Source organism: Saccostrea cucullata, unplaced genomic scaffold (assembly GCF_032062105.1).
Source record: "Saccostrea cucullata isolate Sc308-1 unplaced genomic scaffold, CSIRO_AGI_Scuc_v1 ctg232, whole genome shotgun sequence".
NCBI classification, from domain to species: Eukaryota; Metazoa; Mollusca; class Bivalvia; order Ostreida; family Ostreidae; genus Saccostrea; species Saccostrea cuccullata.
In genome coordinates this window covers 28886-40132 of record NW_026929738.1, presented here as the reverse complement: position 1 = coordinate 40132, position 11247 = coordinate 28886, and the positions used below count along the sequence as shown (strand labels likewise).

The following is an 11247-nucleotide window of genomic DNA, read 5'->3' as shown; positions in this document are numbered from 1 at the left end:
ATGTAACTACCCGGTATATTACTTGTACGTTATCGAACCGGTCCTTTATGAATTACTTTTATTAGAACTTCATTTCATTTCACACGTCGTAATTTAACTCTATTTATTTAGTCGTTCATGAAGGATTTTAAACCAAAATATCAAAAGCGTAAAATTAAGGTAGTCCGATCCTCAGGTTTACAAAATTAGCAGTTAAGTAATCAAAAATACTCATAAAAGTATCTCTGAATCCACAAAGTTATGTAAATTTATATTTTTGTTAAAGATGTTAATCATATTATATTGAAAATTTTCCAATATTTTTGCAGAAAAAGCGAATTGGAATATCAGCAATGCATTTTCTAACTGCAAATTGATCAACAAAAATATTTTATGTTAAAAAAAGATAGGTATCCAGGCATTCAGAGAAATTGTCATGATTTTTGTACTTATTTGGTATTTTTTGTCTTCTATTTCTGTCATGTTTTCTATAATGCATAGCGTAAAAGGCTTTTGCTATCATTGCAAGACACCACAAATCTCTTCTTATTTCATATCATGCTAATAAGCTTTGGTATCTAAGGCTGGATTCAAGAAAATCTTATTTCTCTAAAACTATGTTAATTTTTGCCTTAAAATTTTATAAAACCTTTTCTAAGACTTTTTTTAAAAGATAAATAAAATGAAAATTGTTGCATGAAAAAAAATAATTTCCAAGCATAATTTTGATGCATTACAGATTAAATTTTAATTTTTGGAGTTATCCTTCCTGGCTGAGGATCGGATATCCTTTATATAAGTGGCGTAATACCGTAATTTAGTGGTAAAAAGCGGAAGAATTACGCCAAAAGCGGAAGGGTAGGCAGGTCTGAGATAAATTATCGTAGAAGACAATGATAATATACATATTGCCATTGCATTTCCTCTGAAATTTTAAATGAGTGCGTTTCTGAGGAGGGGGATATTCCGTGAAATCTGGAGTTAGATACCTTGTGTTATTATACTATGGGTTAAAATTTTATTTCCGAAACAAGTGCCTGTGACACAGTAATATTTGTATCTGCGCTGTATAATTGGTAGTTTGATCAGATTGCAGGAAAAGTAGGTCTTTGTGCAAAGTTGAACGTGTATTAGCTACTGAAAACTATCCGGTAATGCATGTAGGTTACCGAAAAAAGTTTTGAAAGCTTGAAATATGCTTTCAAAAACGTTAATTGTATTTGAGTATTTTAATTAACAGGGTTGTAGATTAAGATAATATTTTTCATAAAATTACGATTTTTTTTAAATCGTGCATTAAGTCCTTTAAAATTGATACAGGAATGGCGAGGAGTATACCCAATAACATTTGTTTTTCTGAAGAACTCAAAGCGAAAGAGAACGTGCCAAAATCAAACTAGGACAAATGATTGATTGTCGAAAAGCGCTATCAAATTAGCATGATACATGTTAGGTAGACTTTAAAACTATTAAAAAAGGTATTATCATTTCATGATCTATGTAAAGGACAAAAATAAAGGTATGTTATCACCCTTCATATCTATCGGTGCTTGAGCTCCGTTTTATATAAAATCTTGGCTCAATTATTGCAACCATTAGGCATAAAATATGACATCACTTGATTATGAAAATACTCGGTTTTTGTATCGAACCGTTCTTGGATAAAAACAATTTTTATTTTAGTCCCAGTATTTGGACAGCATACGCCTAAAAATTGAACTTTATGAGAATAATTAGGCAGTCATTGTATTGAGAAAATGTATTAACTTTATCTCATTGAACGTGCTAGAATGAATTTTTCACGGATTTCATTTACGCTGCATTAATTGCAAGTATTAAAACACCTTTTTATACAATGCACTTTGAGGTAAACGCCCCTTGCTTAAACCAAGTCATCCGTGGAAAATGGGGGCATCTATAAAGATGTAAATTTGTCCGAATAAAACAATCCATTGGCAAAAATATTTATTAAGAATTGCCAACTTAGGCCCAAGAACAAAAACGTAAGACAATACCCGTTTGCTACGACGCGATCTAAAGATACATTTCTTTTCTTTAAAGTTCCGTCTTTGTTCCAAATACACGCACAGTTTGTTGATCCCCGCGAGTGGAACTTGGAGGTTTTCGGTTGATTTGAATTGGTGATTTTTTGTGTATCGAAAAGGCAATGCCTTAACTTGGAAGAAATTCTGGGCAAAATCTTCATAATTTTTGAAGATGGCAGGACTTGCTTCCTTTAAATTCTTTTGGAAATGAATTTTTTCTGCGTTTCAATTTTGTTCAAGAGTGCAGTTTGGGTTGGATTTCTGGTATCAGGTAATGTATATAAATTCTTTGTGGGGATGATTTCTTTTGACAGGTAATTAACTTGATACAGATCTATAGATAAATGAGATCTGAATCTCTCCCGCCAAGTAATTCCTCATTAACAAGTCATAAACTTCAAATCCTATAAAATTTAAAGATCATTTATTTCGATTTTAAAATGACCTTCCAAAAGACACCATTTCAGGAAATTAAAAAAATATCCCTTCTTTTTTTTCTTCATTGAAATGGGGAAAAATTCGTGCGTTTACAAACAATGTCAACAAAACTTTCGTTTTTAAGAGTGTCTGTGCATTCTACTACGATATATTGAAAGTAAACACTCGATGTTCAGAATATTTGTGTATCTATTCAATCGTAGCTCATTGATCAGAAGACCATACACCGCATATGGTCATATTTTAAAATATTTTAAATATCTCTCTCCCTCCATCTCTCTCTCTCTTATTCTGTTCCTTAGATAGTGAACTCGAACTTACACACACTCAAAAAATAAAAAATAAAGCTATAAAACTTAATCTAAAATTTAGTGTTTCAAATTTTACAATATAAATAATATTTTCCAATGTCATTTATCTTAAATTGTTGGGTAAGAGTTCTCACATGCCAAGTCTGTGTACACTGCGATTAGAATATAAATTACAACCTTGATACATTGGAAGGTTGGGGGCTATAAAAGAACATTTCAAGTGTCACCAATGCGTTATTTATTTCATGCAAAATACCTGTACGTTAACATACACGGCTATCAACAGCAACTAATCCTCACAAAACTTATGGAATATTCAATCTTTCGAATAAATAAAAAGGGCGGCCCAAAGTTTCCTCACAGCTTTATATGTATATCAATATCATTTTATGGTGTCTAGGATTTGAACTATAAATGTCCATAATCCTTTGACTTGCTTTGATATTATATTTTCTACAGCGCTTTTTTATCAGGGGATAGGAGGACGATTGCCCTGTATAAATCTCTTTCCTTATAGAAAAACACAATTTTAACAAAATATCTTAGGAGTAGGACAAAATTTTCACATTCTCGTTAAAATTACGACTAAGACAATTTTTTTCATTCTACTTAAGATTTCTAAGCGAGAATATTTTACAACTTTTCTGCAGGGGTTTCGGCATCTACTGTAATCAGTAAAAATATGTACCGATGAATGATACTGTACAGATTAAGATTTGTAAATACACTTACAAATCTTATAAAAGTATTGGACTAGTCTATTTGTGTACCATGTATCACTGCATTCAGATCAACAAGAGGCCCATGGGCCACATCGCTCACCTGAGCACTGTGGCTAGGAAAAAGCAGAATTGGTTTATACTTGAAAAGCTTAAATCCAAAAGTAGTCCCATGACCAATCATGGCTTTGCTATTCTTGAGAAGAAGATTTTTTAAAGAATTTTCCTATACATTTCTATGTAAAACTTTGGTCGGCCATTTTGGCCCCGCCCTACCACCGGGGGTCATGATTTGAACAAATTTGAATGTACACTACCTGAGGATGTTTGCCCATAAGTTTCATCTTTCCTGGCACAGTGGTTCTTGAGAAGAAGATTTTTAAAACATGCTACCAAATTTTCATTAATTTCCAATTATCTCCCCTTGAATGAGGGCGTGGCCCTTCATTTGAACAAACTTGAATCCCCTTTACCCAAGGATACTTTGTGGCAAGTTTGGTCGTGAAATTGGCCAAGCGGTTCTTGAGAAGAAGTCGAAAATGTGAAAAGTTTACAGACAGACGGACAGACAGACAGACGGACAGACGGACGCCGGACAAAATGTGATCAGAAAAGCTCACTTGAGCCTTCGGCTCAGGTGAGCTAAAAAGTGATAGAAAAAGTATTTTGAAACAATGTTTTGAAACCATTTTGTATAAACTTTAAAAACAGTAAATAGCCATTTAAAACCAATGAGAAGGGGTAGTGCAATGTGGCAATCGGACCCCTTCTGAAAACCATACCATGTCATTTTTGAAATAAAATGAATTTATTTTATCATTTACAGTAAATAACTTTTGTATGACGATACAGTGTTTTGGTGTAGTTTCCTTGTGTAAGAGGATACTGAGTCCTAGTGTAGACTACTTGTGTATGAGGATACTGACTTCTAGTGTACTCTACTTGTGTATGAGGATACTGACTTCTAGTGTACTCTACTTGTGTATGAGGATACTGACTTCTAGTGTAGTCTATTTGTGTATGAGGATACTGAGTTTAAGTGTAGCCTATTTGTGTATGAGGATACTGAGTCCTAGTGTAGACTACTTGTGTATGAGGATACTGAGTCCTAGTGTAGTCTACTTGTGTGTAAGAATACTGAGTCCTAGTGTAGTCTACTTGTGTATGAGGATACTGAGTCCTAGTGTAGTCTACTTGTGTATGAGGATACTGAGTCCTAGTGTAGTCTACTTGTGTATGAGGATACTGAGTCCTAGTGTAGTCTACTTGTGTGTAAGAATACTGAGTCATAGTGTAGTCTACTATGTGTATGAGGATACTGAGTCCTAGTGTAGTCTACTTGTGTATGAGGATACTAAGACCTAGTGTAGTCTACTTCTGTATGAGGATACTAAGACCTAGTGTAGTCTACTTGTGTATGAGGATACTGACTTCTAGTGTAGTCTACTTGTGTATGAGGATACTGAGTCCTAGTGTAGTCTACTTGTGTATGAGGATACTGAGTCCTAGTGTAGTCTACTTGTGTATGACGATACTGACTTCTAGTGTAGTCTACTTGTGTATGAGGATACTGAGTGTTAGTGTAGTCTACTTGTGTATGAGGATACTGAGTCCTAGTGTAGTCTTCTTGTGTATGAGGATACTGAGTGTTAGTGTAGTCTACTTGTGTATAAGGATACTGAGACCTAGTGTAGTCTTCTTGTGTATGAGGATACTGAATGTTAGTGTAGTCTACTTGTGAATGAGGATACTGAGTTCTAGTGTAGTCTACTTGTGTATGACGATACTTAGTTGTAGTGTAGTCTACTTGTGTATGAGGATACTGAGTCCTAGTGTAGTCTATTTGTGTATGAGGATACTGAGTTCTAGTGTAGTCTACTTGTGTATGAGGATACTGAGTTCTAATGTAGTCTACTTGTGCATGAGGATACTGACTTCTAGTGTAGTCTAATTGTGTATGAGGATACTGAGTGCTAGTGTAGTCTACTTGTGTATGAGGATACTAAGACCTAGTGTAGTCTACTTGTGTAAGAGGATACTGAGTTGTAGTGTAGTGTACTTGTGTATAAGGATACTGAGTTTAAGTGTAGTCTACTTGTGTATGAGGATACTGAGTTGTAGTGTAGTCTACTTGTGTATGAGGATACTGAGTGTTAGTGTAGTCTACTTGTGTATGAGGATACTGAGTCCTAGTGTAGCCTACTTGTGTGTAAGAATGCTGAGTTCTAGTGTAGTCTACTTGTGTATGAGGATACTGAGACCTTGTGTAGTCTATTTCTATATGAGGATACTGAGACTAAGTGTAGTCTACTTGTGTATGAGGAAACTGAGTTTAAGTGTAGTCTATTTGTGTATGAGGATACTGAGACCTAGTGTAGTCTACTTGTGTATGACGATACTGAGTCCTAGTGTAGTCTACTTGTATATGAGGATACTAAGACCTAGTGTAGTCTACTTGTGTATGACGATACTGACTTCTAGTGTAGTCTACTTGTGTATGAGGATACTGAGTCCTAGTGTAGTCTACTTGTGTATGAGGATACTGAGACCTAGTGTAGTCTACCTGTGTATGACGATACTGACTTCTAGTGTAGTCTACTTGTGTATGAGGATACTGACTTCTAGTGTAGTCTACTTGTGTATGAGGATACTGACTTCTAGTGTAATCTATTTGTGTATGAGGATACTGAGACCTAGTGTAGTCTACTTGTGTATGAGGATACTGAGACCTAGTGGAGTCTATTTGTGTATGAGAATACTGACTTCTAGTGTAGTCTATTTGTGTATGAGGATACTGAGTCCTAGTGTAGTCTACTTGTGTATGAGGATACTGAGACCTAGTGTAGTCTACCTGTGTATGACGATACTGACTTCTAGTGTAGTCTACTTGTGTATGAGGATACTGACTTGTAGTGGAGTTTACTTGTGTATGAGGATACTGATTTCTAGTGTAGTGTAATTGTGTATGAGGATACTGCGTTTAAGTGTAGCCTATTTGTGTATGACGATACTGAGTCCTAGTGTAGTCTACTTGTGTATGAGGATACTGACTTCTAGTGTAGTGTAATTGTGTATGAGGATACTGCGTTTAAGTGTAGCCTATTTGTGTATGACGATACTGAGTCCTAGTGTAGTCTACTTGTGTATGAGGATACTGACTTCTAGTGTAGTCTAATTGTGTATGAGGATACTGCGTTTGAGTGTAGTCTATTTGTGTATGACGATACTGAGTCCTAGTGTAGTCTACTTGTGTATGACGATACTGACTTCTAGTGTAGTCTACTTGTGTATGAGAATACTGAGTACTAGTGTAGTCTACTTGTGTATGACGATACTGACTTCTAGTGTAGTCTACTTGTGTATGAGGATACTGAGACCTAGTGTAGTATACTTGTGAATGAGGATACTGATTTCTAGCGTAATCTACTTGTGTATGAGGATACTGAGTTTAAGTGTAGTCTATTTGTGTATGAGGATACTGAGTCCTAGTGTAGTCTACTTGTGTATGAGGATACTGACTTCTAGTGTAGTGTAATTGTGTATGAGGATACTGCGTTTAAGTGTAGCCTATTTGTGTATGACGATACTGAGTCCTAGTGTAGTCTACTTGTGTATGAGGATACTGACTTCTAGTGTAGTCTAATTGTGTATGAGGATACTGCGTTTGAGTGTAGTCTATTTGTGTATGACGATACTGAGTCCTAGTGTAGTCTACTTGTGTATGACGATACTGACTTCTAGTGTAGTCTACTTGTGTATGAGAATACTGAGTACTAGTGTAGTCTACTTGTGTATGACGATACTGACTTCTAGTGTAGTCTACTTGTGTATGAGGATACTGAGACCTAGTGTAGTCTACTTGTGAATGAGGATACTGATTTCTAGCGTAATCTACTTGTGTATGAGGATACTGAGTTTAAGTGTAGTCTATTTGTGTATGAGGATACTGAGTCCTAGTGTAGTCTACTTGTGTATGAGGATACTGAGACCTAGTGTAGTCTACTTGTATATGACGATACTGAGTCCTAGTGTAGTCTATTTGTGTATGGGATACAGAGTTCTAGTGTAGTCTACTTGTGTATGAGGATAGTGACTTCTAGTGTAGTCTACTTGTGTATGACGATACTGCGTTCTAGTGTAGTCTACTTGTGTATGAGGATACTGAGTCCTAGTGTAGTCTACTTCTGTATAAGGATACTGAGACCTAGTGTAGTCTATTTGTGTATAAGGATACTGAGACCTAGTGTAGCCTACTTGTTTATGAGGATACTGACTTCTAGTGTAGTCTACTTGTGTATGAGGATACTGAGTTGTAGTGTAGTCTACTTGTGTATGAGGATACTGAATCCTAGTGTAGTTTACTTGTGTATGACCGTACTGAGTTCTAGTGTAGTGTACTTGTGTATAGTGTATGACGGTACAAAGAACTTTTGTTCAATAGAACATGAGATTTCACCAATAACAATTCGCAAAATTAGTTTTCTTCGCCTCGGACTGACAGATAGATGTCTGTCTGATGAAGCTTGTTGTCAATTTTGACTATATCAGATATTCATACCATATTTTTATCTTTTTTAGTTTGTAATGGCGGGGATACGTGTACTGCGACATTCAAGGGATCAATCGTAGTAACTAAATACTGTGACATAGGAGGATGCTGCATTCCGAGCACAGGAAACGAAAAAACCGACCCGGACGAACTATGTTGCATGACAACTCTGACGTTTATTCTAATCTTGTCTTTCACGGGTGGACCTGCATTTCTTTTAACCTTGATTTGCGCCGGATTGTGTCTTAAACGTTATTGTGAAAAAAAGAAAAACGATGATAGAATCCGGAGAGCGGAGTCTGCGCGACAGGAGAGACGCCGTGAGCGCAGGCGCCAACGGCAACAACAGGAACAGGAAGAGGAAGCGGTCCGGATCAGGAGATACTACGGTAAAATTTAATGGAAGGGGGATGGGCCAAATGAGGAAATAGTACATAAAAATTTATACACTTAGAACTACAGTTTTCAGTGTTGTTTTTAAAAATATATATTTGTTAGATTGGTGGACGGCAGCAATCCAGACTTCTGCTTACTAGTATATCATATTTATTTGTCAGGAATATCAGTGTCTTTTGTGCAACTGTTTTGGATATTACATATATATATGTATATAATCTACACCTATTACAATTGTAGAACCCAATCCCGAGGACGGTCCTTTAAGGCCTCCAGCGTATGACGAAGGTCCCCCAGGATCGGTCCCTAACCGGACGGCTCTACCAATGTCCCCTCCACCAGCTTATGAAGCGATAGTACAGGAAGCCACATTACCAAATCACAACCAAATCCCCGTCAGTTATAATGAAAGAATCAGAGTAGACAGAACTGAGAACAACGAGGACAGAAACGAACGCATTGACGTCACAATTCGTGCACCCACCATCGGGGGCAGACGACCAAATAAAAGAGTAAACGAGACAAAACCAAGCAACGTTACTGTGAGAAATGGAATAACAATCTCTGAAACAGAAAGAAATGGAATCACTCGACCAGAGACTGTGCATAAAAACCAGGTTTCTCCGAGTAACAGTTTTAGAACGGTACCGAGTCCAACCAGAAGTCCCAGCACATTATCTAATGACAGCGTAAACTCTGAACACAACAATGTGCGCCCTAAACAGTTTTCAAGACCTCTCCAAATTGTTATTGATGCCCCTATCGACGAGCCCGCCGATTTACTTTATATTTAAGTTGAGGGTTCGATAAAGTTTTTTATTTTTAACTGGATTAACTAATCATAAATCAAAAAGAAAAACTTGAAGTTATTAATTTATCAAGTGTAAGGTCATTTTAAAATATGGGACAAGTTTAAATTTTTTAAGAAGCACCCTTGATCATCATAACTACCGGGATATGGACGTTTTTATCTGCTCAACTCAATTCTAAGGAGAAGTCAGGGATTTTTAACAGAATTAATGCGTTTTTTTATGGAGAGCAAATCATAGATTTTCATAGGGTTAAGTAAGTTTTTAATACCCAGGAGAAGAGAAAAATTTTCAAAGAAAATTATTTTACTACATGATCGTATATAACCCCGCTCTAGTACCAGAGACCCAAGGGCCAAGAAATTCACAATTTTGGAAGAAGCTTTCTCGCTCTCGCTCTGTCATAGCAATGATCTCATTTTGTTCACAATACATTTGTAATCAATAGAGCCCACAACCGGAACCTCTGATCAAGTGACAATGAAATTCAAAATTTTAGAGGAGGAATCCTAATCATCACAACTATATTTTTACGAGTAGTTCGTTTATTTATAACATACAGGAGTAGAAAAGAAGATTTTCTGAGGAATTTTGCTTTTTCATTATATCATCTATATAGCCCCGCCCTAGAACCAGATCCCCTGACATCAGGCCATGAATTTCACAATTCTGTTAGAGGGCTCAATGCTTATTTCAATCATTCCAACAGTTTGAATGTTTGATGTCGCGAAATAACGTTTGCATTAATTTTGGTGGTTTTCGCCCCACCCCTTGGAGGTTTTTTTTGGGGGGGGTGAAATTCACGAATTTTGTAACCCTTTGGCTTCCTGTCCAAATTGGTTGAAACTGGTTCAGCAGAACAAGAGAAAAAGTTGAAAAAGATAAAATGATAACACCCAACGGACGACGACGGACAAAAGCGGAGAGGTCACCTGAATGACTCGGGTGATTTAAATACATGTACTAGAAGGCTTTCACTTGACAGGTATTTTGGAGCTCCGTTGAAAGTCTAATTGCTGAGGGGGTCAAAATAGGGGTATACAACATTTTAAGCTCCCCTGACACGAATAGCATTAAGGAGACCAGCTTCATACAAAGTGAATATAAACAGACTTTCAAACCTCATTGGAAAAAAATCAAGTCACATGAATTCAGAGTTACTGATAAGATCATATGCATATGCGCAAGGTCAGACGAAACTTTCTCATTATTGTATGGGTTTATCCCAAGAGTTTGACATTGAAGCATTCCTACTTCTACCAGTTTCAAAAGTTGGACAAATCCTGTCAACCGTATTTCTTTATAATGATATAAAGCCGACAAGAATCAACCATTTAACCGAACAATTTACCGAAAATATTTTTAAAAGATGTTCTTATATGTGTTGCAACGTGCAAAAAAAATCATTTGTTGGATAATGTATAACTTGAAGACTCAAAACTAGATTCGACATAAGGCATCATCCCTATAAAATACCCCTCAAAGAGGGACGTGCAAATAATATATTTGTAAAGTATTAAAGCTCTAAAATGTATATTCATAATATTTATTGATTTATTCTGACTTATTTTTGAATCTTCTTTATTGTAAGTTACATGTATTTAATGAAGACATTGGGTATACTTGAGATAATTGGTTTACTTGAGTAAAATCTACTGACATCTTGCAAAATACTATCAAGTTCTTTCAAATACATAATGCTTACCAAAAATTCATCTTACAGGAACAAAGTGTATGAAACTTAAAAAGACAAAACTCACGATTGTTTTAAATGCCATAATGACAACACGGTTTATCGAAAGCAGAACCGGTACTGTAAATTTTCGACTAAAATTTTAAGGTGCCTGAAAATCTAGCAATCCCTGTCCTATCATATAAGGTCATTAAGTTTACAAGGAAAATCTGAATAGTACACAAATAAGAAAGATGTAATGAAGAAGGAATTATTTGTACTTAAGTTTGCAATTGGAGTATCAAATGAAATCCACCAAATGTTTTATA

The 11247-nt window shown here is 35.9% G+C and overlaps 1 protein-coding gene across 1 annotated transcript; it reads left to right on the top strand.

Annotated features, from left to right (window-relative positions):
• The first annotated feature begins 1861 nt into the window (after positions 1–1861).
• On the top strand, positions 1862–9231 carry LOC134282066 (uncharacterized). The gene is made up of 3 exons (XM_062764501.1): positions 1862–2295; positions 8071–8430; positions 8678–9231. The coding sequence occupies exons 1-3, from the start codon at positions 2232–2234 to the stop codon at positions 9229–9231; spliced, it is 978 nt and encodes a 325-aa protein (XP_062620485.1). The 5' UTR covers positions 1862–2231.
• The last annotated feature ends 2016 nt before the right edge of the window (positions 9232–11247 follow it).

Bases quoted from the DNA above. Each gene is read 5' to 3' on its own strand.
- LOC134282066 (XM_062764501.1), top strand. From the start codon at position 2,232: ATGAATTTTTTCTGCGTTTCAATTTTGTTCAAGAGTGCAGTTTGGGTT. The intron at 2,296-8,070 runs GTAATGTATATA...TATCTTTTTTAG, and splicing joins GGTTGGATTTCTGGTATCAG to TTTGTAATGGCGGGGATACG. The intron at 8,431-8,677 runs GTAAAATTTAAT...TTACAATTGTAG, and splicing joins CCGGATCAGGAGATACTACG to AACCCAATCCCGAGGACGGT.